Source organism: Colletotrichum fructicola (genome assembly GCF_000319635.2).
Source record: "Colletotrichum fructicola Nara gc5 chromosome Unknown KSG_Nara_v1_contig01, whole genome shotgun sequence".
Taxonomy (NCBI): domain Eukaryota; kingdom Fungi; phylum Ascomycota; class Sordariomycetes; order Glomerellales; family Glomerellaceae; genus Colletotrichum; species Colletotrichum fructicola.
The window spans coordinates 3481907-3507771 of record NW_027094051.1 but is presented as its reverse complement, the minus strand read 5'-3'; the positions used below and the strand labels follow the sequence as shown (position 1 = coordinate 3507771).

The 25865-nt window shown below is 53.8% G+C and overlaps 5 protein-coding genes across 5 annotated transcripts; 2 read left to right on the top strand and 3 right to left on the bottom strand.

The window, feature by feature from the left end:
* Positions 1-235: 235 nt before the first annotated feature.
* On the bottom strand, positions 236-841 carry CGGC5_v001020 (uncharacterized protein; the record flags this gene model as incomplete). Its single annotated transcript, XM_032025601.1, has 1 exon — positions 236-841. The coding sequence occupies one exon, from the start codon at positions 839-841 to the stop codon at positions 236-238; it is 606 nt and encodes a 201-aa protein (XP_031877824.1).
* A 1054-nt stretch (positions 842-1895) lies between these two features.
* Positions 1896-2693, bottom strand: CGGC5_v001019 (uncharacterized protein; the record flags this gene model as incomplete). The annotated part of the gene is made up of 1 exon (XM_032025600.1): positions 1896-2693. The coding sequence occupies one exon, from the start codon at positions 2691-2693 to the stop codon at positions 1896-1898; it is 798 nt and encodes a 265-aa protein (XP_031877846.1).
* Positions 2694-4407: 1714 nt separating this feature from the next.
* On the bottom strand, positions 4408-5283 carry infB-0 (Translation initiation factor IF-2; the record flags this gene model as incomplete). Its single annotated transcript, XM_032025599.1, has 1 exon — positions 4408-5283. The coding sequence occupies one exon, from the start codon at positions 5281-5283 to the stop codon at positions 4408-4410; it is 876 nt and encodes a 291-aa protein (XP_031877844.1).
* A 4832-nt stretch (positions 5284-10115) lies between these two features.
* atnN-8 (Aspercryptin biosynthesis cluster-specific transcription regulator atnN) lies at positions 10116-11826 on the top strand (the record flags this gene model as incomplete). The annotated part of the gene is made up of 2 exons (XM_032025597.1): positions 10116-10234; positions 10293-11826. The coding sequence occupies 2 exons, from the start codon at positions 10116-10118 to the stop codon at positions 11824-11826; spliced, it is 1653 nt and encodes a 550-aa protein (XP_031877822.1).
* Positions 11827-19272: 7446 nt separating this feature from the next.
* Positions 19273-24049, top strand: CGGC5_v001016 (uncharacterized protein; the record flags this gene model as incomplete). Its single annotated transcript, XM_066150758.1, has 9 exons — positions 19273-19281; positions 19335-19347; positions 19478-19565; positions 19621-19719; positions 19907-20025; positions 20074-20135; positions 20457-20481; positions 20908-21791; positions 21848-24049. The coding sequence occupies 9 exons, from the start codon at positions 19273-19275 to the stop codon at positions 24047-24049; spliced, it is 3501 nt and encodes a 1166-aa protein (XP_066009711.1).
* Between the last annotated feature and the right edge of the window lie 1816 nt (positions 24050-25865).

The following is a 25865-nucleotide window of genomic DNA, read 5'->3' as shown; positions in this document are numbered from 1 at the left end:
GCTTCAACCGAGCTCGAATCTCTCCGGATCTTCGTGAATGATTCTTAATGTGGCACTGAGAATGTCGGGAATGATGTGTGGGGTGAAAGTCTTGTCAAGGCCGGGGTTGAGAATCTACGTTAATTGTTAGACAATGGTAGCATAAATGAGACGCCAACTTACGTAGAACTCTTCTAGGGCTTTCTCTGCTTCGTTGGGAGTGAATTCATGCTGTTCGATGAGAAGTCGCAGCTGGTCAGTCGAGCGATTCAAGTTGGTAGTAGACATGTTGGGGCTGTACGAGCTCCCTGGAGCTTGAAGCTGGCCGTTCTTCGTTATCCTTGGCAGAGTTCCATCTCAAGGCTTCTGGATTTGAGTTCTGCACTCCTCCGCACAGCTGCCGGCAAATTTGGTTCCATGTCTTCCTCCGCTCTTTCAGCTTCCCGATGTCATTTGCCACGTCCTGGCATTCTCTGAAGAAGAAGATCTGATCTGTGCTCCCGTCAATTTGGACGGCCGAACACAAGCCAGTGTCCGCGTCTGGGTACGCTAAAGCGTGATACTTGATGTTACTGAATCCGCGACCGAGCTGCAAGATAAACCTCAGGGCCTTCGTGGTGGGCGCTATGGCTCTCGCAGCTGCGATTTGAGAATCTGCGCCATCTCCCTCGCACAGCCTTTTGACCGAAAGGCCCTTGTGCACCTTGTGGTTGAACTGGAGGTCCTCGAGCGGGAGGTACCAGCCAACCCAAACTCCACGACACTCGAGACTGCCGCCCTGTCCGACCTCCTGAGCCGTAGGTTCATCTGGGGCAGTGATTCTCTTCTTTGAGTTGTCGTTCTTCAAGTCGGTTTTGAGCATTGTCTGGGTACGTTCGTCAGCTTGATATGCGAGAATTGAACTGAATTCGGGTCTATGAAAGTCGTGATGACTCTAGAAGGGCGTGATACCTTCAGAAAAGATATAGATAGTTGACGTTTACTGTGGGATGAATAAAAGAGAAAGTGTAGTCATGAATTAATCGATGCGTTAGCTTTGATACCCTCGTGTAAGGCCTCTAGCCGTTCAGTCATTTTTACCTGCTTAGAGCGACAGACCTCTTGACTTCGCGCCTCCTGAACTTTATGCGGTGATGTTCAGAGGGTTTACTTGCTAGCAGGAACGTATGGGGTTTCTGTACTGTTTTCCTTGGCCGGTAGAGGGCAAAAGTACCTATAGTGTTTCCAGAATTGTGCCCGCGAACAGGGTGAATTTTGCCGTAGTCTTTTCCCCCGTGTAAATGCTCGTCGGGAGTGCAGATAAATCAACATTGAGGATGTCAAGTCTATTGGATATGAAGGCTCGTTTATTGTTAAATAGATAGTTATAGTATTTCTAAAATAGATATAACACACGAAATCAGCTAAGGCACAGAAATGTTGATCTTCGGCTGAATTCTAGGTTGTTTCTTTTTAAGAGCCTCGTTTAGGTGGGCTTTTACAGTGAAATACAGGTAAATCCCGTGTTCCTGTAAACCAGAACTTGGGCATTAGAACATGACATTGGGCCAGGATTTGACAGAGCTTGCGAGTATAAGACCGCGTTGGAGATGCATATAGCTAGTCCTGTGCTATTAAGACGAATCGCTGTAAGGAAACTGGTCTGCTAAGAGTAACTCAGCCTACTTTGTAAACTCAATCCTCGGCTTCCCTCCGGCGTCAATGCCCCTGTAGGCTTCTTCACCAAACCTCTCTGTTCGTGATCGATTGATTTCTTCTCACTTTGTGTGTGTGAATATAGAGCTCAACTGTCGTGTAAAAGTTCTTCTGTATCTCAGCGTATGAGATGTTTTCCGTTGCATCGAAACGCTGATGGCGGGCTGAGTTTTTCGATATGCTCAAATGTGTAACAAACATCAAGCATTTGGGCAGCCGGCTCAAAGGTCCTCCAAGTTACTTTCAGTGCCCTGGAACCATTCGATGATACGAAAACCTGCCAGAATCGTGTCCTGAGCATGCAGGGGAAAGCCATGTTGGAGATTCTGCATCAAACGCTCGTCGGACAGGAGAGCCATCCGTCTAATGAACTTCATGATCTGGGTGATGTTGTCGGTGTCAGGAGGCACTTCCGCCTTGTCTTCTCTTTTGGTTCTCTTGCGTCCGTTTGTTGACTCCTCCCGGTTGCTATCCAGCTCGTCGGCATCGCCTCTGCGGCGCTTCTTCTCATCATCAACCTCGCGCTGTTCCGACCGGTGCTCGTTCTTTGACTCCTCCGTGTTTCGACTCTCCTTCCTATGACTCCAGTGCTTCTTGCTGGTATGATCCTGCTGTTGGCTTCTCGCTCTCTTCAGGTTCCGAGTCTCAACCTTCGGCGATTTATCACTGACCACGCCCCTAGACCTGTCTTTCTTGACATCCATGCACCCTTCTTCCTTCTCAACGTCTGTGGGTTTCATACCGCTCTCATCCGTAGAGCATCCTCCATCATAGTTGCGGTTGCCGGAGTCCGCAGAAGGTGGCTCGCTGAAATCACGAACGTTGTAGCTGCGAATGTTTGTGTCGCTCTTCTCCGTCACTCGAAGCCTTTTGATCCTCTGCTCTCTCTTGTCTTTTCGAGACTCGTTGTCTCGTTCGGCGTGTTTGTCGGAAGATGCGTAACTGGAGCTACGTGGGTTCTCCAGGCTTTTCTCCAGACTCTTCCCCAAGCTGATCTCCAGCTCCTCGCACGAACCCATGATCTTGGTATTCAACTGCAGCTCATTGAGGACATCCCTCGTCACCTTAGTGTCTCCGCCCTCCTCGCGTTGCTTTCTGGCTTCCTAGCGGCTATCGTTGCTTGATGAGCACTTCGCTCCGTTCTCAGCAGCCTTTCCAATCTGAAACTGTGTGCAACTGGTGATACTCTTGAAAGTTGCCACTCCAATAGCCAAGGCGTGGGTACTTGGGAGGTATTGTAGTTGAAGAGGAGAGAAAGTTAGTCAACAGAGCGGTAGATACGAGGAATATTTATACACTAATGGATTCTAGCTGGATATGTCGAAGGTCTTTGCTATACAGGAATACATGCAGTTGATCACATTAAGCTAGATAGACTTAAATGTTGAAGTTGCAAAGGATTTTACTCAGACATGCATCTTTGACCATGTTAGTACTTGACGCTATCCTTGGTTTCTCTCTTGCTGAAGCAAGCCTTTAACTCAAACTTCGTTTCTAGGGTGAAGTTTCACGACTGTTGTCGTTTTCCCATCCTGTTCCCTCCCCCACTTGACCCTATCATGTTGTCTCGGATCCCAGGACGACCATCGCAGTTGCGGTCTTGACGATGTAGACCCAATAGTCTCGGGTATGATTTTCATATCGGAAGAAAGCTGGACGTCGTAACCTCCGAAAAGACTGAGATACTGCCAGTTCGGGAGACTGGAGACTTGAGAAGCAAGCTGTGTACGACCTTTTGGTCTGCGACATATGCTCGACAAAAACCTTTCCCAAAACCTTTACCGTTCTCTAAAGACTCTGATTATATTCTGATTTTTGTTCTACTCTTGTAATTGTATTAGAAATCTGTATAGATAATAGCGGTGAAGAGATGTGCGAAAATATAGCCTGCGACTCTTTGTTCGTCGGTATTTACGATATGAAACCCTCCTCTTGCGCTTTTCTCCACCTCACATCACGGCTTCGAAACCGTGGCACGTCACACTAACACTAATGAACATTCATCCAGTGAATGAGATTATAATAGGTACGGTAGCAGGTGTTGTGAGCAAGGTACTCAGATGGGGACCTGGGTCGGCACAATGTTAGAGTCGCTCATTGACTGGCAGTACAACAATGCATATCACAAGATTGACGAGCACGTGCTATTGCACGTTAGAGTTGTTTCCATTGGCCTTCGACATCCGTGGGTCGTGAGATTGACACCCGGGTACACGTATGGAATGATGGATACAGAAACAAGGTAAAGTCGAGCCTCGACCCTACTAGCATCCTCGTCCGTTAATTTCTCAAAGATGACTCGAACAGCGATCTGGAAACGTCAGAATGTCAGGGCGGGAGCTTCCTATAGGCAAATTGACAACTCATAGATGACGTTAGAAGAGTCCCCATTATTGTAAACTGTAGAATACAGAGATATCTGGCCTAGTCTATGTGGCTAGTCTCTGTGCTGTCCATTTCTGTGCCATGAAAAATCAATCGCTGTGTAATTCTGCTCTGCTGGAACCTCGTCCTCCGCTGGTCATCGAATGACCCTCCCTGTGATTACTTTGTGACCAATTCATTGGCTCTCCGTCTGATGCTGAAAATGCTGCAAAAACGTCTCCCATAAGAAAAGTTGCGCAGCTGTTGTGTGTGAGATTCTGATAATCGTAAGAATGCTGAAAGAAAGAATAGAACGTCGGAAAGTGCCGACTGGTTGACGGAAATGAGACGATGTAGCAGATGGTTGGCTTATCTCTTCGCCGCTGTGATGGCCATGTTCTGGAAGGACTCAACCATATCCATCCATCCTACCATCATCTTCTTCCCAATAGGATGAATCCATTTGAAGCTCTCGATCTGGCGCTTGGTGGACAGCTGAGACATCCTCCGGAAGAACCTGACCAGCTTCAGATCCTCCTCGTCGAAAGCAGAGACGTAGCCGCCAGCATGATGTCTCGATCTCTTTGTCTTGCTGAAGGAGTTCTCCTGATCGCTTTCCAAATCCTCAGACTCGTCTCTGCGTCGCTTCTTCGCACCATCGCTCTTTTGCCTCTGGTCAGCGTCCTGGTGGGCTGGGATAGCTGTAGCTGTCCTTTGGATTTCAACCTCTGATGAGTTGTCGCTGTCCGCCTCGGAAATGGCGTCACTATCGGACTCGCCCTCTTCTCCGTTCTCCCCAGGCTCGCTGTCATCCTCAGACTCGCTCTTCTCCTCAGACTCGCTCTTCTCCTCAGGCTCGCTCTTCTCCTCAGGCTCGCTCTTCTCCTCAGGCTCGCTCTTCTCCTCAGGCTCGCTCTTCTCCTCAGGCTCGCTCTTCTCCTCAGGCTCGCTCTTCTCCTCAGGCTCGCTCTTCTCCTCAGGCTCGCTCTTCTCCTCAGGCTCGCTGTCATCCTCAGGTTCGCTGCTATCCTTAGCCTTATCTGAAGATGTATTACCGGAGTTGCGTAGCCTCTCCAGTCTCTTCTCCAGCACTTTGATCAAGCGCTCATGAATGACTAAGAGCCTGTAATCGTCTCCAAGCGAGTCGAGGTCTACTTCGATGTCCTCTTTGATGCTCTCGTGAGAGTCGTGGACCTCTTTGAGATGTGTTTTGACAATTTGACGGCGCTCTTCGATACTGGCCATGTTTGCGTCGGCAGTAGGCATCATTGGGTCTTGTTCTTGGTAGTTCTGAATACCCCGATTCTTGATATTCTAAGGTTCGTTCTTGTTCCTCCGTGTTCTTGCTCAGATGGTGCGCAAGCTAGTTGTTCTCAACTTTCCCCCACCAGTCTCGTAGACCTCTGATGCTCAAGTGCGTACGTCTTTGAAAGGCGTGATGCCTTCAAAATTGGTGCAGGTCGTTGACGAACGTTGTGGGATGAATAGAAGAGAAAGTTCTTTCACGACGTGGCCGCCAAAACAATGGATTTTATACCTGCGAAAACGCTGCGTTTAGGTTATTTTCGTAGAGGGAAAGAGCAAGGAACAAGGCAAGGAAAGTACAGTTTTCAAGCTAGTCAGGCAGGAGCGAAGGAAACGTGAGAAAGGTGAGGTTGATCCTGCCTTGACACTTGTACCTGGTGAAGTAGTATGGTATGTATCTCTCCTAGACTGACAGCCGGCTCTCTAACCCAGTTTTCCTATATTTGTTCAACTAGACGCACCCTGGCTTGATCACCCCGAACGGGATCTCCCTTATGCCTATGACTATCCCCCGGGTCGACAATACAGCTGGTTGTCAATAAGCTTCGCAAGGTGAAGTTGGCAACGAAACGGCCTCCTCGACTTGTTAAGCGCCAAATACACGAAGACTCCGGCCTTCTTCTCTAGTCAGACACGAACTCACGTGGCAAGATACGAGACGATGTATTGCTGGTGGTGTTCCTTTTGCTTGTTTTCCTCGGCGCATGCCCTCGCAATTGGTCTCCGGGTACTAGCCAAAGGGAGTCAGGCCTCACGCAGCCAAATGGCCGAGACGGGCCAAATGACGGCCCGAAGGCCCGTTGCCCCGGGTTTTGAGGTGTCGGTGGCGGCGTGGTGCTGTGGGGCGGCAGCACCGAGATAGGGGCCCGCCGGCCCAGACACCGGTGGCAGTGGTTGTCGGGAAGGAGAGGAAGAAGTAGTCTTTTATGTAGTTCTGTACTGTTGAGTACGGGGGTCACGGTCTCATCGATCTCATGTTTTTGTGGCACTTGCTTAGGCGTGGGATTGAAGGCTGTTGACTGTGGCGATCATGGCTGACTCCTGGGAGAATGTGTCATCATTGAAATTTTATGTGCGGGTTATCCGAACTTATCGCATAGTCTCTATTAGCTTGTCCTTGGTGTTCTGGAACAACATGTTGCTTGGGGTTGACTTGTGTAAACGAGGACACCGTCATGTGGAGGGGCGACGGTGCACGACGGACGACGGACGACGATGATGACGACGACGACAACAACAACAACAACAGCGAAAGCGACAGCACTAATGGACAATAAAGACAGCAACAACAAGAGACATTCAATACAACAGCGACGACGACGAAGACAACAGCGACGACGGCAGAAACGTCGGCAGAAACAAGACGAAAAACATCAAACATCGGGTATGATTCTCGAAACATCGCCGCTGACCTCAATTTCGATCTCAAGCATTCTCAAACAGTGAGTACGCCACAGTCTCTTTCAGCGATGTTTATCTGGATGTTCTCGCGCAATCCAAGACCGATAAGCACACCTGGCTGTTCTCGAGATATCACGAGCGGCCAAATGCGGCTTCCCACCATCAAGCTCCGTGAATCTCAATGATGATCATCGGTCGCTTGTCCGGCCAACCCTACGTGATCACTTGTTCCATCGACAAGGTAGCTAATTTCGATATTTCTCTTGAAATCCATCGAGTTCGACGCTCGTGTAGAATTGTTGTGTCCCGTCGGCGCCTGGCCAAAGAGGTTCTGTATGCGGTCAATTTCTGACTTCAGTCAAGCCACGACCTTCTCAGCCACCCCACCACTTCTTCCCTTGACCAAACGCCATCACGGTGAGCTCGGTGAAGAAGGCGGCTGTCAAATATCGAATCTTCCTCTCAAGGGATGCTTAATTGCAATAACCATTCATGCCCTTCACCTGGCGCATCCAATATTCTTCCTGAGCCATTTCTCCATAGACCTCAATGGAACAGCCTGTTTGCAAGGTGCCGAAGACAATCAGTGACGTGAAAACACGCTCGAGCCAATGAAATACCCCTCTTGAGCCATACCCTGTCAGGAATGTGGAAAGTTTAGGTAACACGACCGGAACATGGCCGAGCCCCAAGACAGCCGCATGAACACAAAACACTTTGATTGGATGTTTCTAGGGCTCATTTCCTTTTGTTCCCACTCGGTGGAAAGACTCTCCGGGTCTCGGCTGAGTCAGTTCGTCCCAAATTCTGCCACACGAGTGATCTGTCCCCCGCGACACCGCCCACCACAACTCTATATAATGAGCGTCTGTCTCCGCGTCTTCCTCTTCTTTTTCTTTTCTTCTCTAGCTCTCTTTGGTCAGTTTTGCCTTGATCCTAAATTTGGACTTCATTTGCTAACCCCTTCGCAGCCTTTTGGCTTAGATCAAGTGTAGTATCTGTTCTTTTCAGTTTAATCTCTGAAAGGTCTCTAAGGAGACCAATCGTGATTATTCTTATTTTTGGCTTTAGGGAAGAGTCCTCTGTGCTTGCACATGACTCATCCCACAGTGTCCCTGGTATTACACTGCCTCCAGGCGACGCGAACCTCTTTTTTCATTGTACGCTCTGGCTTGTCCAGGGGTATGAAGAAGAAGCTTCTATACACCCCATGAATGCTGGCAACTGTCAGCAGCTGTGACGCACATGCCATGCTCGAATACGCTAGTTTTTGGTCAACCAAATATTGACACAAAGATGGGAGCCCATAGAAGACTTGACCCACAAGTGTATGAGCCTGTTTACGTGATGAACATCATCTTCCACGTTGATGTTCTTGTTCAGCTTATGGTCGTAATGAGAAAGATTGGTGGATGGATTGGCTGTGTTACACTAACCTCGCTCCAAGTCACCACCGAGATGTAAGATAATGAAGGCCGGTCATGCTATGCCAGCCCTTTAGGATAGCTTGCCAAATTCGGTTACTTTGCTGGAGAAGGCATCTTCTCTTATCTTCTCACCTCACGAGATGACATATACGGTGCTAGGCAGCTGAAAGATGCTAAAGTTGGGACGTGGCCAGATTAGTACGATCATAATGGAACTTGAATCTCTCAAAGCCAGGTGCCATTTTTTCAACTTGCGAGTGATGATCTTCGAGTCGACGAATAGCCTTGAATCATTGAAAGCCGGAGAAACGTGCGTGTCAAAACTGCCATGGTTAGTGTTTCCCCCATGCATCTTTTCGAGCACGACCACTCATCGCCGCCAGGGTCCCCACGGCATCTACAGAAGCCTCTTTCGCCAGGCGGAAGACCTTTCAGTTTACCTTGACACTGCTTGGGAGGTAATCCCGGGCGTGGTGTTCCTGCCATTGCTCCTCCTCGGCGAGATGATGATCATCATTGGCGTCTTGATCATTTTGCCGATGATTCAAGCCACGAAGAGCATCTACTCAGCTTTCTTCTTTGTCCTTTGCGTATGGTCAAAAGCCGTCAGCGTTTTTTCTCGATTGCTTCTGCTACTGAGGAGCATCGCAGCTCAGGTTGTCCGGACACGAGTTGACAAAAATGGTGCATTCCATGGGGTCGACATCCATGCTGGCATCTCTTCGGTCCGGAAAAGGTTTCGGTACGCCCTGCCGCCGCCGTTTGTCCCATTCCGGTTGTTCTTTCGGCGAATGCCGTTGCAAGTCTCGGGGCGCGAGATGGACGTGGAGGCAGTGCGCGGGCATCAGGACGGCCGCATGCAGAAGAAAGAAGGCGTACTGCAACGAGGCGGGAAAGAGTAGAAAATCTGAGCATCAACATACTGTCGCAAGAGATGCGCAGAAGATTTCGCCTGCCGAGCACTCCCGGCCACTGCAAGTAGGGCCAGACCCGCAACGCCGAAGGGCGCCGCTCGTGGTTCGGACCAAATGGGGTCGGCCCGGTCCGGACGCCGTCCCTACGCCGACGATCTCCGGGGAATGCTCCTCGTTCTCGCTTAGGAGCTCAATCCAGCTGCCTCTTTCCCGCAGGAGAGCGATCGATCCAGACCGTTCCAACGCATCACCGTTGCATCTTTAGCGTCCCCTAATCCCACGCTCGCTTACACCCACGCAGCCCCCAATATCGTCGTCAAATTCGAAAATTATGCCCGTTTCTCCAGTGATCGTGCCTTAGGTGATGATTACCATCTCATGGAATCGTCATAGACTTTGCTGCTGCCTGGCTTGGCCGGTTCTGGGTGCGCTCTTTGCCATGTTACATTAGACTTTCGCACCAGTCAGAGATCGAGTTTCCCGAGTACCCATGTCCGGTCTCCCTTCACTTGGCACACCTGCTAAGGGGGGGCAGTGCCTGGCACACTCTAATTGCACTGCGAATCCTACGAATAGCCTTCCCGAGCTGCCCTTTCCCGACGGCCTTCTTCTTTCCCTTATCGTAGATCAGAGTTTATATCTGGAACATGGGGTTTAATTCTGCCCAGATGACGCTTTCTCTGCCCGTTTGATGTTACGCGGAAACGTGGATGTGAGGGGGGAAGTTTAGGCAACAGCAAATTGACGGAAAAATTCATCACAACAGCCGCCGCGAGTTCATCTCATTCTTGTTGAAAAACACATTTGATCTGTCATTTTTTCTCTTGTTGCGTGTGGGTTAGATAAGGGACCGTTGTCTCCCGCACTTCCTGTTCAGGACATACGAGAGATCCGTCGATGAACTCTGGTTTGTCCACCCCCGTCTCACAACCAACGAGACGAAACCGCAACCGGGTCGCTGGGACGCCGCCGGCTTACAAGCGTATTCTCGCACCAGACTTTCAGCCCTACGATCAGACCAATCAGCCCTATGACGATTCGTCCGGGCCCGGAAGTGCTCACCTTCGCGCTCGAGGACTGGCCGCGCAAGGACGGGCCCAGCACCCGGGCCAGCAAGCCCAAGGTGCGGACCGGGTGCATTACTTGCAAGTATGTAATCATTCTTCAGACTGAGACATGTTCTTGTCAATGTTGACGTTTATGGCAGACGCCGCAGGGTAAAATGTGACGAAGCGAAGCCGACATGCCACAACTGCGTCAAGCGCAAGGTCCCGTGCGAGGGCTACATCACGGAGCCGCGGGCACCGAAGACACCCCCGAAGCAGGCGTCGCGGTCGCCGAGGGACGCGGTGGTGGCCATCTCGCCGCGGGTGGTCGAGCCGAGCTACGAGGGCCTCGTGTTCACCAGCCAGCTGCAGCGGGACCACTTTGACCACTGGCTGTGGTTCGCGGGTGACACGCTGGTGTTCCCGTCGGAGCTGATCACGGAGACGATACCACAGCTCGCGAGGTCCGACGCCGGCGTGAGGAATGCGGCTTTTGCAATTGGCGCTGCGTCGTTGGGGAGTTTCACGAGAGAGCAGCGGCTCAGGGGAAAGGGGCCGTATTATTCTGATGCGTTGAGGTACTATAACCGCGCGTTGCAGCACACGGCGGCGTCGGTCACAACGGAGGAGTCGTTCCCGAAGGTGCTCATGACGTGTCTTTTGTTCTTCATGTTTGAGGCGTTGCAAGGGGATAGGAAGGCGGCGCTGATTCACTTGAATCACGGATGTCACATTCTTGATCAGTATGAGCGACGGGTCGGGCGGAAGAGGACGCCGCTGCTTGAGGCGATAGTTGCGAACTTCCAACGCCTTACGATGCAGTCGTGGAGTCATGGAGGAGATCATCCCGCTGAGACTGAAGAGCATGTTCCGTGGTGCTGTCGAGGGAGGATGAAGCGGTATGCTGTGGATGAGATGCCGGAGGTTTTTGATACCCTCGACGAGGCACATCGCTGGTGGGAGATTACCCAGCACCATGTCGTACACCACGCACCACTATTGATTGGGTTCAGGGTCGAAGGGACGGGGAACAAGTCGCCGGCAGCGTATCCCTCGACACAGAGCTTGCCGATATCTACTGAGAAGGTCAAGGAGCACATGAAATTCATTGAGCGCTGGCGAGCAAGGTTCCTGCCTCTGGTGGGGGCGCCGGAAAAGCACGCTAAAGACCAAGAAGATCGGGAGCGGCTGAAGACCCTCGGTCTGAGGATACATTCTACGTATCTGTCCGTACCTACAAAAACAGCAAATTACACGGACTGGGAAGCACTCGTATCCTTGACGCCCGCGTTCAGGGAGGTCGTCACGCTCAGCGAGAAGTTTCTCACAATTCAACAGCGGCACGCGAAGATGGGCGAGGTGTTCACAATGAACAGCATCAGTCCCACGTGGCCGCTCGGCGCGGCGGCCATCCTGTGTGCCGATGACAGCGTGAAGGCGGACGCGATGAGGTTGCTGCGCAGGTTTCCTCGCCGGGATGGGCTTTGGGATACGTGTACGTATGTCACGATGCTGGAGGGCGTTAATCGGGCAAAGGAGACGCTTCGGAGCCGTACTGGGGAGAGCAGCGATGGGGATCACATATTCAGCTACGAGGTTGTGTACGATGAGAAGTCCATCTCGTGGGTCAAGGCCGTGGAGGATCCGGCGGTCGTCGGAAGGGATGCTTTGGAGTACAAGATCGAGATGCCGTGAGCTTTTGAGAAGAAGTTTGCAAACAGGGCAGTATCCACCGCACAAGCGTGGAATCTGTATATCGCCTCTGATCGCATGAACATTTATCGTCGCTGTCATCTATCGTCGTCGTCGTTACTATCGCTCTCTTTTTCTCCACTACTATTATCCTTCTGGAAGTAGCAAGTACGCCACTAGAGGTACATGGGACACTGCCTGGCTAGCAAAGCTCTTTTGGACAGACCGAGGCATGGAAGGGATCATTGTCAGTCTGCTGGCTCGGGCAAGAGTACGGCCTTGATATGGCTAGGCGCATGGGAGGAACGCCTGGTGGATGATAGTTGCCAGGGAAGAAAGGGGCGATATCGAATGAACCATTGACTCTTTCCGCACTTGGCCTTGTTTCCATGTCATGTAAGTCACAGTTTCCTACAGAGCTACAAGGTACAAGGTAGGAAGAGCAACGGCGGAGACGGGCAGGAATTATCAGAAGGCAATGTCGAGGAAGCAAGGCGACAAGAAGCAGTCGAAAGAGTAGCGGGAAGGAGTGAGCGTGGATAAACCAGACCGCAAGCACAGCAACAGGAAGTGCCTGCCGACAGGGGAAGGCGGAAAGAACATCGACGGGAAGCAACAACGAGGGATGGCGGAAGGCACGATGTCAGGAAAGAGCAGCAAGTGAGCGACCATAAATAACGCGGACCTGACGACGTCCGTCTCCTGGAACCTCGTCCCAACATCATCACCATTCTCAGCACCGCCAGCTTCTATCAGCATTCAACCAGACACAACCACACCACATCATCAGCTCTTCTCTTTTGGATTACCACATTCATCAATCGTCCCACGTCAGTCATGGCAGGCAATCAAGACACGGTTGCGGCAAGCAATCAAGACGCAGCTGCGGCAAGCAACCAAGACGCGGTTGTGACAAGCAATCAGGACGCGACTGCGGCAAGCAATCGAGACGCGGCTACGACAAGCAACCAAGACCACAATCCACCCACTACTCCAACGGCTGCAACATCTACAACGGCTGCAACACCTACAACGGCTGCAACACCTACAACGGCTGCAACGCCTGTTACGCCTGTTACGCCTGTTACGCCTGTTACGCCTGTTACGCCTGTTACGCCTGTTACGCCTGTTACGCCTGTTGGGCTTGTTGAGCCTGTCAAGCCTGTTGAACCTGTTGAGCCTGTCGAGCCTGTCGAGCCTGTTCCGCCTGTTCCGCCTGTTCCGCCTGCGAAATCTGCAGTATTTGCACCAAGACCCGACAATTTTAGGTCGTTTAGCCTGTATATCCCATTCAAGATCAGGTTTTGGTTCCGTTGTCACTATTGGAGCACCCGGGCGAGAATGTCGTCGACGTCGAAGTCGAATTTCCTGACCAAATTCGAATCTGGCGATGATATCGATCGTGCCGATGCCGCGTTTCGAATGGATTGCATTGAGACAAACGACAATCTGCGCCGCATAGTTGTCAGAGAATACTACCAAGAGTGTAGGAGGAAGAAAGATCCGACCATCAAAGACCTGAAGATTGCTTTGATACGGGTATGCCAGAAGAAAAACGAGTCCACGGATGAGACTATCGCACGCTTTCGCGCCCGCTGGCCATGGTCCTCGGAAGCCGACCCAGACCCAAATGACCGAAGGATTAACGGCGTATGGCAGGATGGCACATACGTCTTACCCGACATAATACCTGTATCAATTTTGAAAGTTACAAAGCCTGACGTCACTCATTTCGAGTAGCGATACGACCACAACGGCAATCTCTACCACCAGCGAAGGTGTCTGCGGTCACAGCAAAGTTGATGGCCTATTGTCGAATGTCAAGAGCACACGGAGTGCTTTTGGATGTGCTGTTGGGAGCACACGCAGAAACGGACGGCTGTTCTTGATGCTCTCAGCCTCTGATATGGGCTGCCTCACCAACGAAGATGCGGCATGAAACCATTTTCCTTGTGAGTACCGCATAGAAACTTTGACGTCAACACTCTGAGCTGACCCTTTGATGCAGAGCAAATAATCTCCCGGGCGTGGCCGAGGGGTCGCTGCGAAGGATGGTCGTCGCGGTGTATCATGGAAGTACGGATTATCTCTATATCAGGACTTGTCAGATAGCGAATACAACAGCGTGTCATACGAGCAATCCTTGGTGATTCAAAGTTTGTGATCTAAACTGCCACCGACCATCGGAAATCTTAGCCAGGGGACGCCCATCATTTCCCCCGCTGTCCTGGTCCCCGTATCACGTCTGGGTCATATCTCGCTTTGTGGCAGTCGACGGTCTCGTCAGACAACGGGGAGTCTCCCGGCAGTAAGCATACGCGCCCTCGACAGGGCTTCACCCAAGCTTCCACGCAATCCATGTCATCCGAACCCCGTCCCATCACGACATGCTTAAAAACAATACCCAAGGTCGAATTAGAAGAATGGGCCCTCGACCGCGCCAAGCCACGGGGCAGAAACATCAGCAGAGGACCCGATGAGGTCCACATTGACGGCAACGGTAGCGACAGCCGGCTCCAGCCATGCGGGCTGAGCTTGATCTTACGCGGCTCTCCAGAGGTGGCCCCGACGGGGAAGGCTCCCCCTCCAGCCCGAGAAGAGAGACCGCTTAATTTTCCTGTGTCTGGGTGGCTACGTTTCTTGTATACTTGGTGACTTTGACGGGGATGATGATGGAAGACGATGGACGACGACGATGATGGACGACGACGATGATGGACGACGACGATGATGGACGACGACGATGATGGACGACGTTAACGATAATAGCAATGATAGCAGCGACGACAGCAGCAACAACGACGACGGTAAGGAAGAGTATAGCTACAGGAAAAGTAGTCGGTCTAGCACAGGGAAAACAGGCGGTGTCCGAGAAGAGGAAGCTCGGCCCCGAGGGGTGTTGGACTAGCAGTAGTGTCTACTCATGGGTCGTCTGGTTCTTCACCACGCCGTTACTTTTGTGCAGGAATCTGCCAGAATCGCACGACACAGGGCCAACGCGAACTTTCTCTCCAGCATTCTACGAAGCATCGTGGGATGGAGATGCGATGATGGCAGGAAACCCCATTGATCGGCTCAGCCCTGCGGACGACGACGCAAGCAAACGTCGTCAGCTAGGGTGACATTTTGCTGTTGTGAGTGTTCCCGTTTTGGGAGGTGGTCCGTACCGAGCTCCGGGCGGGGGCCGGTTTGGGCTCCGGGTGTGGAGTGAGATTCTTGTTTTTGGTGGGGGACACTGTGCGGGGGGAAAGCTGTGGTCTACTAGGTCTAGGCTGATCTAAGATTGGACTTTTTCCATTGTTGTTTGATGCTGCGCGTGCGGAATGTGTGTTGTGCTCGGGATGTTGTGCACTGCAAAGGGGGACTCCACGCGCAGCGCGACGGTCCCCTACGGAAAGCATATGAACCCTGTCTTGTTTTGCCTTTTGAGCAAGAAAAAAATCTTAGAAAGGGGTGGGCATACCCTGGACGATGGATGGAAAAGGGTCGTGTTTTCTGGGGAGGGAAGGGTGGGCTGTGGGTATCATTTCCAGAATTAAATGCGGCGCTGGGCGATGAAGGGGGGGCGGCGGGCAGGCAGGCAAGCGCGAGATGCGGGAGGGTTCCGAGAGCCTCATTTTAGGATTACCGATGAGGGATATGCTCATGCGTGTATTTCTGATGCTACGATGATGCGATCGGGGTTGGTCAGTTGGACTTGGACGGGTGAGCGGCGTGAGACGGCATTTTTGGGGGCCGGGTTTTTGATGAGGTCAGCGCGGGAGGACGGGAGAGGGGGCGAAGGCGAGAGTGAGATGTGGGAGAGCCAAGGCCGTTGGCATCGACGCTAGAAGGACCCGACGACGGGCGAGGAAGACCGGTGTTGGAGGCTAAGCGTCTGCGTAGTCAGCGGCGGCATCCAGTGAAGCGGTTCGAACGCGCACGTTGGCGAATGGCGAGATCTGAACGGACTGCGTGCTGCCGGAAGGCGATTTTGTCCTGCTGGAGGGGTGGTGGTGGGTGGCTGTGCGCCTTGATGTGTTTTCTTAGTGGTGTCCCTTCTGCGTTGTCGATAATATTGCCTGCCCGTTGGTGGTAATAAACGGCGGACGACGGCCAAGTGGGAGGAGGATTGGGAACCGAAAGCGGGTTTGTGTGACATGGGATGTGTGGTGGGACGGGGCGCGCGACTGGGGAAAGGGAGGCGCCGCGAGGTAGGGAGCTATTTTTATACACATCTTGTTTGTTTGGTTCTCTAGGTAGGTAGTCTTTTCGGAACGATGCGATGAGTCGTTTTTGGGGCGGGTTGGACGAAAGAAGAGAAGCAGAGAATTAAACGCAAAACTTTGTGTCCGGTTGTGGTAAGTGGTGCAAGTCTGGTCGACTGGGGGGCGTTGCGTATACGGGTTTTTTTTCCCCCTTTGTTGCACCAAATCGCTGTCGTCTTGCAGGTCGTAAAAAAAATACCCAACAATTCGCCCCTGCAAGAGCTGCATATACATACACACGTACTCGGGGGCCCGGGAGTTTGGGATGGCGCTTGGTGGAAATGGGAAATGGAAGGCCGAGACCGGCTTGCCATTGTCAAACCTCGGATTCGGCGCGGGTGGTTGAGAGAAGCCGTGTGTGTGTCAAGGCCGAGCAGGTAGATTCGGGGAAACCAAAGCAGAGTAGACAGTTCGTTGTTTGGATGTTTGTAGACCGAGGAAAAACCAAGGAAAAGGATTTCTTTTGGTGAAAAGTAAGGCCGAGATCGATGAACGGTGGCCGGGAAACCGTCCGGGAGACGGGGAAACAGGGAAACGGGGGGGGGGGGAGGGGGGCATCTCGGCCGCGCTGGGTTTTGCTGCTGGTGGTGATCAGACTTTCGTTACCAATGATGCGTGCTGGGATCACGTAAAAAGTGCTCTGGATGTTGTGTCGATGTGCGGGAAGAAGAAAGCAGTGATGGGTGATGGGTTTGGTTGCTGGGGGATCATCACGTCACTGCGTCTGATTCTGCCGACATGCTCACCCCCTCCTTCCTTTCTTTCTTTTTCTGGGATCTACACGGCGCAAAATCATCGAACGGATGGGATGTGCGGAAGCCGTGGATTGCATGTGCGCATATTGGACGAAGCGGGAAGGAAGTTTCGGGCTCTCTTTCTGGGCACGAACAGGTTCCTGGGTTTTGGTTTCCCGTCGTCGGATGTTTCTTGTTATGCGCTCTTTTTTTGGGCTGAACTGGGAAGGATGCTGGCTGCATGAGCGGGAGGCAGGCAGAGGAAACATTGGACTGAAAGTCAATTGGAAGCCAGACGACCGCCGGTTCGCAAAGGCCAGGCCGGACGCTCTTTGCGTATGTGATAAATGTGAAATGCATGTCAGAGTTGAAAGAGATAGTCAGAGAGTGAGTCTCAGTCAGATTGAAGCCACGAGTTTGCTGCAAGGTCAGCTGGGCTGGGCTGTTGTTCTGTTCAGCTGCTGGGGCCTGTTCGCCTTGCCCTTTGCCTCGGCTGAATTGATACATCAAGATTGAAATGAAGCCTGCCTGGAGTAAAGCAGAGAGGGCTTAGGTAAGGCTGCCGTGATTCAGAGGGAGAAGGAACGATCTCAGCCACCCCGGATGGAGTAATTTGGGTGCAACAAGGCGTGTCTTTCCTTGAGTGAAGTCGTTGCGATGGTCTGATGGCCAATCAAGTGTTGCACGGGGTTTCTGCGCTCGTTGGGCTGAGTCTTGTTTCTCTCCCCCGTGCAACTTGTTTTATTATATTTCTTTCCCTCATTTGATGGGAGTGATTCAGGCAGGCGCCAACGGCTTGGGTCGGATGAGCTAAGGGTAGACAGGACAGGGGATATTAGCGGTACCTTAGCATAACGCTGCATTTAGGTGATGCAGGGTTTCACCTACAATGTCCCATCGCCAATGGCAACTGAACCGATTAAAAAAAGAAAAAGCAAAGCTATACTAGGTGACAGCAGAAGAGTCTGGGATTCATTTGTTGCTAAGAAGTTGCCGGGCAATAGCAATCAATGTTGAGTTTGTTGATGGACGAGAAAATAGACTCTGCTGGTGCCGCCGCCACGGCCGTGACGCAAAGCACCCGACGAGTGAGGGGTCTAGCCTGCGGACTGCCGGCATAACTCGACGACGATACGACCCACGGGATTCGTGTGTACTGCGTGGACAGCGACAGGACCCTGTGGACCCGGTTTCTCGGGGTCGGGACTTGTGCTGCTGCTGCTGTAACCCAGCGTTGCACTCGCTGAATTCTGAAAAAAGTCTGGAAGCTCGCACGATTCCGCGAGAAGAAGCCTAGTGTTCTGGACCAAACCCCGGTCGCGCGCGAGTTTCGTTTCCGCTTCATGATGCACACGAATAACACCCTGCCCTTTTGTCCTCTTTCTCTCTCTCGCGCAGACAACAACAGAGGCCACATGACTTGAACACCCTGGTGGTGGTACACAGTGAAGCATCCACATGCCTCACCTGAAGACCTTTTCGGGAGGGAGAGTGAGAAGGTGACCCTTTTTGCCATTGAGGGGTTGGCGTCTTTTTCTTTCGCGTACCTACCGCCGTACACGAGGGAGATCCAATGATTAGCGGAGTTGCTCACTTCGCGACCCGTGATGAAAGGGCTCGTAATGGATCTGAGGGAGGTTACTGATCTTGGCCGATCGACGGTGCACCCAGGCTCCTTGGATGCTAAAGCTAAGGCTAACGCCCTCCTCCAACGGCTTGTCGGCTGCCCCCATGCAGGATGGATTATTCCCAGTGCCCCTAGGGCAGCATCTTTCGAGCCTGTATGTCTCTGCTGAGCTGCTCTCGTAAGTCGTACCGCAAAGTAAGATTTGACGCTGGTCAAGCCTCAAACGTCCACGTCCTCCGACTGCCGATCCAAATCGGCCATGTCCTCCCAGCAAAAACGTCCTGCGTCGGTTCACCCCCATCGACCGTTCCTGCGCCACCCTGGACGCCTCACAGTCTGAGGTGTTGGCCTGCGGAATAACATCCGTGAGAAAGTCCTGGGGACTGCAGAGAGTCCTGGGCGCGGCACTCACTGAAGAGAAGGGACGCCGTCGTGTGGGGTCCCTCTCAAGCTGCAGCAGCAAGTGCACGCAAAACGTCATCCCTCCAGCGAATCTTTTTTTCCCCCTAAAAATGCCACGCTAAGGCTGGACCGTCCGAGGAGATGGGGTACGTACCGCAAACGGACAGACCAAGTGGGGCGCGTACAGTATCCGGAGGGACGCAGAACTGCAAGAGCTGCGCCGATTCACCGTGTGAACCCACTTTTACATTGCGGAGTGCATCCATCCATTGGAGAAAACGGCAGGAAGGAAAGAAAAAAAAAAAAAGGATGAATGCAGAGAGGGAAGCATCGACACTGCTCCAAGGGCTGTCCCTGCTGGAACATGCATCCTCGCCCATCCCTCCGCCATGATCAATGTACCTGGCCCCCTCCCTCCGTCCAGTCCCCTTGGCTGACGATGGGCAAGGTACGTATCCGCCCTGGTCCACGTCGTTGGCAGTTTTCTCACCACCGACCCAGCACCAGCTCATCGGTGACCACCTGAGGGCAAGGCAAGGCACCGCAAGGCAAAGCAACGCCTCCTCACCTCACCTCACCTTGTCGTGCCATTGTCCACGCTCCCGTACCTGAACCTGGGCGCCGCCTCGCGACTTACGTACCAGCAATCCGTAACGAACCGTCGAACCCGTTCCCCTTCCACGTCCCTTACAGCGAGCAAACAGCACGCAGTACTGACAGTCCACTCAACACGTAACGGGCTCCATTCCATCCACCGAAATCCCTAAGCCCGCTTGAGGTTACGCAGCTTCTTCCCTCAGCTCAGCTCATCAGCACCGCGGAAGCAAAGCAAAGCACAGCACAGCACAGCACAACCCGCAGCCGAGCCCCTCCTCTCCTCTCCCAGGTAGGCTCTCTCCTCTCTTCGTCCCGTTCCTCGACTCCCGGAAGCCTCTCCATCCAGCCTCACCTCACCTCGCTCAACTCACACGCCCCCCTCTCTCGCCATCTCATCTCTCCCGAGTCCCGTCCCCGTCCACGTCCACCCGACCAGGGATCCAGCGTCTTGTGTCGTGTCTTACCTCTCACACTAGATCCGAGCATGTTCATGGTCTAGGTTGTGCCTGTGCTCGACAATACCTTACTTACCACCGCGTACACACGCATACTAGGTACAGTATACACACAAACAACCCAAGACCTTGGTCCAAGGGTATTGTGCACGCCATCAGATCCATTCCCACACACTCACACCAGCTAGTCCCGGTCGTGGTCTCAGTCCCGCACTCGCCGACTCGTTTCCTGGCCCTGGGCGTCCTCCACGTCCGTGGTCCCTTTGTTTGAATTCATAATACCCGTCCGCCCCGTCCGCCCTCCTGCCACCCGAAAGTCTGCTTTTGCCTACTTCTGGTCTGGACCAAAACTGTTTGTACCTGTCTGTCGAAAGCTGCAAAGAAAGAGAGAGAAAAAAGTCGTTGGATGCCGAGAGAGACCACACCAGCTTCGGAGCTCTCTAACATCGCCTCGGTCCAGCCTCAACCACCTCCAACCATTTCGATACCCACGCCTCTTTCTTTGCCGCAGCAGGTGTCACACAAGCCAGGTTCAGCCGGAAACTAGACTAAGCAAGACTGAAAGACGCAGTTCATGTTGCCCAGCATGACGTCGAGTAAGTTGTCGGTTTCTCGTGCCACCATTAAATCCTTTGGCCACTTCTCCTTCTCTTCTTCTCAAACCAATCTCTCCGACCCCGTCCCTCCCCAGTCTTCCCGCGGCCACAGACACCACAGCGTCTCCGAGCCCGTACACGACCAGCAAGTATACGGAGAAGCCGTTCAATACCCCTACAACACCAGCGACAACTATTCTCGCCCGCAGCCTCCCGTTTCCCCGAAGCGATCCCGCACCGAAACCGACCTCAAATCACAAACACGACCTACCACCCGGAACGGCCGAGATCACCTGGTTGTTGAAGAGAGGGAGAAGCCAGCCGAGCCAGTGCTCGCGCCGACAAGGCCTCCCAACAACAGAAAGTCCCGATCTTGGGGCAACCGCTTGTCTGCTCTGTTCCCTTCGCTCATCGTCCAACCAACAGATCAACCCGCGCATCCTCCCCCGCCGCCGCCTCAGCTGCAGCAGCAGGTCCCGATTCACCGCAAACCGCTGCCCGACGACTCAGCGACCTCGCCCTCCGACAGCGCGCCCTCATACCACACGAGTGAAAACCCCACCGTCCGGCCAGTGACGAGCTCGGGGTTGGGCCTTGGGATCGCTCCTCCGGACGCTGAATCCCTCGACCTACAGCCGCCGTCTGCCCCTACTGATGCACCACCTCCTGTTCCTTCAAGAATCCCCGCACCGCTAGACTCTGAAGCCATCTCCTCCGCCCAGGTCGAGCAGCCTCTGGTCTCTCCCCCCGAACCTCCCACACCCACGACACCAAACACAATGGCCGCCCCCTTGCCGCCTCAGCAGGCGCCTCCGCCGGTCCCGGCGAAGCTGCGCAAGGAGAAGAACCTCCCGACACCTCCCCCGATCCCGGCAGACAACACCCACCTGCCGTCCCCGAGAGCCGTCTCAGGGCCCGAAGTGGTGTCGCCTGGAAAGCTCAGGAAAGAGAACAACGAGCCGCGCAAGAGGAGCAGCTCCTTCCACCAGGCTCGGAGAGGCTCCATGGCCTTCTTGGGTCTGCGCTCGACGTCCCCGGGCCCTGATTCGAGGGGACGAAGCACCTCTGCGCAACCGCCCGGCGGCAGGACAAACACTGGCAGCTCCGCCGCGAATGACTCTACCGGCAGCGGAAGCCCGACCCGTGATGAGAGACGGGGTCGCCTTAGGAGGAGCTGGCTTCCTGGCGGCGGAAGGTCGCGGTCCAATTCGCAGGACGTCACCGGAAAGTCCCAGAACTCACAGGCCTGGGTGTTGTCGCAGGACACGGTCGGCGATTACAACACATCGTTCCTGTTGAACGCGGAAAAGGTAAGCTTTCACGCACGTGTTGCGCAACATCGGACGGGAGCTAATTTGCATGGCAGGTCCCGGAGTTGTGGAACGAAAGCGGCAACGTCTACGTTTACCTCCAACCTAAGTCCGCCAACGGCCAACCGTCGTTCAAGGTTCCCAGCTTCTCCATCATCAACTCGGTCATCTTCAATGAACTCATCCAAGCGGAAATGTCGTCGCCCACCGGCCGTGCCCGCGGCAGGAGTTTTGGTGGTCGGGACAGCCTCTCGGTCGATGACGCGTTTTCCCCCCCAGTGTCGCCCCCTTTGGAAGGTCAGGAGAGCCCCGGCGATGCAAGGTTGTATCTGCCGGCCACGCCCCCGCAGTACACGCAAAACGGTCAGCTCGCGCCGGGCCCCCAGCTCCGCGCCGACCTCGACCGGCTTATCGCCGTCCGCAATCTGTTCGCCTTCCTGACCGGCCAGCCGCTTGTCGCTACCAAGGCGCACCCCACGACATTTGCGGCATTCTGCCAGATTTCCAAGCTCTTGCAAGAGTATGGCTTCACGAACATGGACGGCTCATCCTTTGGGGAGTCCGTCGACCTCAGCTTCGGCTTCTTCATGGAGCAGCTGGCGCTGGCCGACGTGCGACACAGCCGCGAGAAGACGCTCGAGTCGCTGATTCTTGGCGAGCGCATGCGATCGATGGAGTTGTACAACGAGGCGTTTGCGCACGCGGTGGGCAAGTACACCGCCATCATGGAATTGCACTCGCCCTTGTTCGAACAGGTGTCCGCGTACACGAGACAAAGACTGGAGCGCGCCCACCTGGACCTCGTCAACAGACAGCACAGCGTCAATGTCAGGTTGGAGCAGTTTGAGTTCCCGTCACTCTTTGCCGGCATCGCCAGCTCGACGTCGAACCCCGAGCTCAAGGCGATTCGCTTCAAGGTGTGGCAGAAGTACTTCAACAAGATGAGGTCCTTCGTCCTGGGCTACTACAAGACCAGCTTCGGCGCCTGGCCCCCGAAGGCCAGCAGCAAGAAGAACCCCTTCTCCGAGAGCGGCCTCAACCGCCTCGTGCTGAAGGCGCTGTACTCTGACATGTGCGCGCTGTACGACCTGCTCGTGGACCGCGACAACATCACCACCAGAGTGATTGACGGCAACGCGGACGACGACGGCAGGTCTACCGACAGCCCGATGATTGTCAACCTGCGCAAGATGCTCTTCGAGTTCGACAACTCCACGCCTCCCGTGCTGCCGCCGGTCCCCTTCGACGTGCCCAAGACGCCCACCATGAAGTCCATCCACGCCAACTACGACTCCCTCGCGCCCAAGGAGCAGGCCAAGATCGACCGCAAGATCAAGGAGCACGAGCTGACCCTCATCCTTCAGAAGGCGTACAACTGGGACGCCAACAGCATCAACATCCCGTTCCTGCTCGAATTCAAGGAGTTCGAGCAGCACGAGGGCAAGGGCAAGAACGCGGCCGACCTCGCCGACCAGCGCATCGGCTACTGGCTCTTCCTCTACGTCGTCATCCAGTCGCTGCCCATGCTCACGGTCGACGCGCCCAACCTCAAGTTCAACGAGGGCGTCGAATACTTCCTCTGCGAGCCGCCCGTCGGCAACCCCCCCTGGATGGAGGACGCCCGCCACGTGCGCAAGATGTGGTACGAAGTGTCTGGCGGCACGGGCTACGTCGAGCTCTCCGCCGACAGCGTCATGTTCAGCGTGGAGGCCATCCACCACCGCAGCCACTGCTGGCTCGCAGCCAAGGAGTGGGAAGGCCTCGGCGGCTCGGCCGCCCCGCCCCCACAGGACGCAGGCATGTCGCCCCTTGAGCCGCCGCGGCCCGTCTTCCCTGGCCCGGACGGCATCGTCGGCAGCCCCCAGAGCCTCGGCACGCCACCGCCGCCGGGATCGCCGCAGTCGCACCTCCGCCCGCGCAACGCGTCCCCCGGCGGCCGCCAGCTCGGCAGCCGCAACGCGCACCGCTCAAGCATCATCATCGGCCTCGAGCCCGTCGGGTTCGACGATCCCTCGGGCATGGGCATGCCGGGCGACCGCACGTCGCGGATTGCCAGCAGCGCGCGCAGCAGCTCGGCCGGCTCGCGCCCGCTGAGCATGGTGATGCCGCGCTCGCCGTCCGCGACGAACCTGCGGAATATGTCAGTCGACACGACGAACCACCACAGCAACAGCAACGACTCAGGCATGACGTTTGACGATATCCTCGGCGGCGGGGAGGAGAAGAAGGCCAAGAAGAAGAAGGGCAAGTTCTTCTAGGCGGACCTGTCTTTGACTCTTGTACATGTGAGGAGGGGTGTATTTATACCACCAAAAACCATAATCTGGGGCTCTGCTTTTCTTGAATCATTTCACAGCGCGCATGGTCTTTTCACGACGAAGCTTGGATGGGCTTTGCTGTCTTGCACAATCGTTTTGCATTTTCAACACCAAAAAAAGGGAGAGAGAAGGAAGAAACTGGGGTATTTTTAACGATTACGTCCATATTGCGAGAGAACCGGAGGAAGCATAAGGAAAGGGGAAAAGAACACATTTTTGGAATTTCATTTGCGTTGCTTTTTGAAGGGGGTGGATAGGGAGGATACCATAAAACGTTGCATAGTTGGGAAGGGAAAGTAAAGAAGTAAGGGGAGGGGAGAGGTTGATAGAGAAGTAATCGAGGCCTTTAGGGTCATATTCAAGTTTTGAGAGTATATTTGCTTGGTGTTTATGGTGATGCGATGTGATGTGACGTGAGATGAGATGAGTGAGGGGGCCTTGGAGAGGTTAGTAAGTAGGTGGGTTGGGTATTAAAGAGATGGTTCGGGGGGAGGATTTGGCTGACGCGGCGGGAAATCAGAAGATGGTAACCTGATTTGTCAATCGAGGAATGCTACCTCCCAAGTTTACTGCCTGCTCGGCCGGCTTAAGACGAGGGTGGTAGGCGGGTGGTGATGTTGAAAAAGGGGGATTTTGCGTGGGTATTCGGAAGGGATGTTGCAGAGAGATGAGAGGGGAGATGATGGACGGCGGGCTCGGTTGGGATATGGGATGTGTTTGATTGGAAGATGGGGGTCATGGTGCTCGGATGCGGTGGTGATCTTGTCGCTGAGAGTATCCTAAATTGGATCCACAGCATCTTTCAATACTGCCATTGTTGGTTTGGTGGAGTGTTTGGTGCAGGAGAACCGATGTGTTTTATACTTGTCTCTGGGGATGGGGCATTAGATGGGGAAGGGATGGAAGGCTGCGGGGAGGCTGATGGGACAGGACGGGCTATAAAGACTGTCAGAGGGAGAGGATGGTTTGTTCAAGCACCCAATCCGAAGGTCTCTGCAAGTTTGTAGATATGGGTTGTTGGCGTGGTGTCATCTTGGATGTGAATTGAGGGCTTTGGGATTTGTCCGCTGGCTTGAGGCTGCCTTTCGGATAGGAGACTCGGTGGGTAGATGGGACGGGGGGTGTATAAGCCGGGGATAGAAGAGGAGAGAGGAGATGAAGTTGAGGCAGGGTGAAGGAGATCAGGTTCATTTAGGACGGGTTAGAAGACTGATGGGGGTTGGCTTGTGGTGGACCACACCTGGGAACCTGAGAGCAATCGCGAACCATATGGGATACGGCAAAACTGCCTTGTGAAGATCGAGACTCAGAGACGTGCGGGATGTTTTATAGCACTGCTGGTTGTTTGTTTGCCTGGATTCTTGAGGGTGGGGATAGTTTGGGACGGATTTCCGGGGGGATATAAAGATGGGTGTTTGGGGAGTGTGGGGGATGTGCAAGTCACAATCGCACGGCGAGTCTGCGCGAGGAGAATACTGCGACTGTGTGGCCCAGTTTCCCTTCAACTCTTGCAAGCAGGGCGTATCAATCAGGACTTATGTGCGTTGATGGAGAGTCTGAGAACTCGGCATCACGGTGTTACGCGCCTAGGGGCCGTGGATTCGTCTCGAATAATACGGCAATAGAGGGCTTTGACGACGACGGGGAACATACGTCAGATTCCGGTAGTCGAGTATCTCGCTGGGGGTTTGATGAGTTTCCCTCGCGGGTTGGCTTGCGCTTTTCGAGTCTTCGTCTCGCAGACGATGTGAAGGAT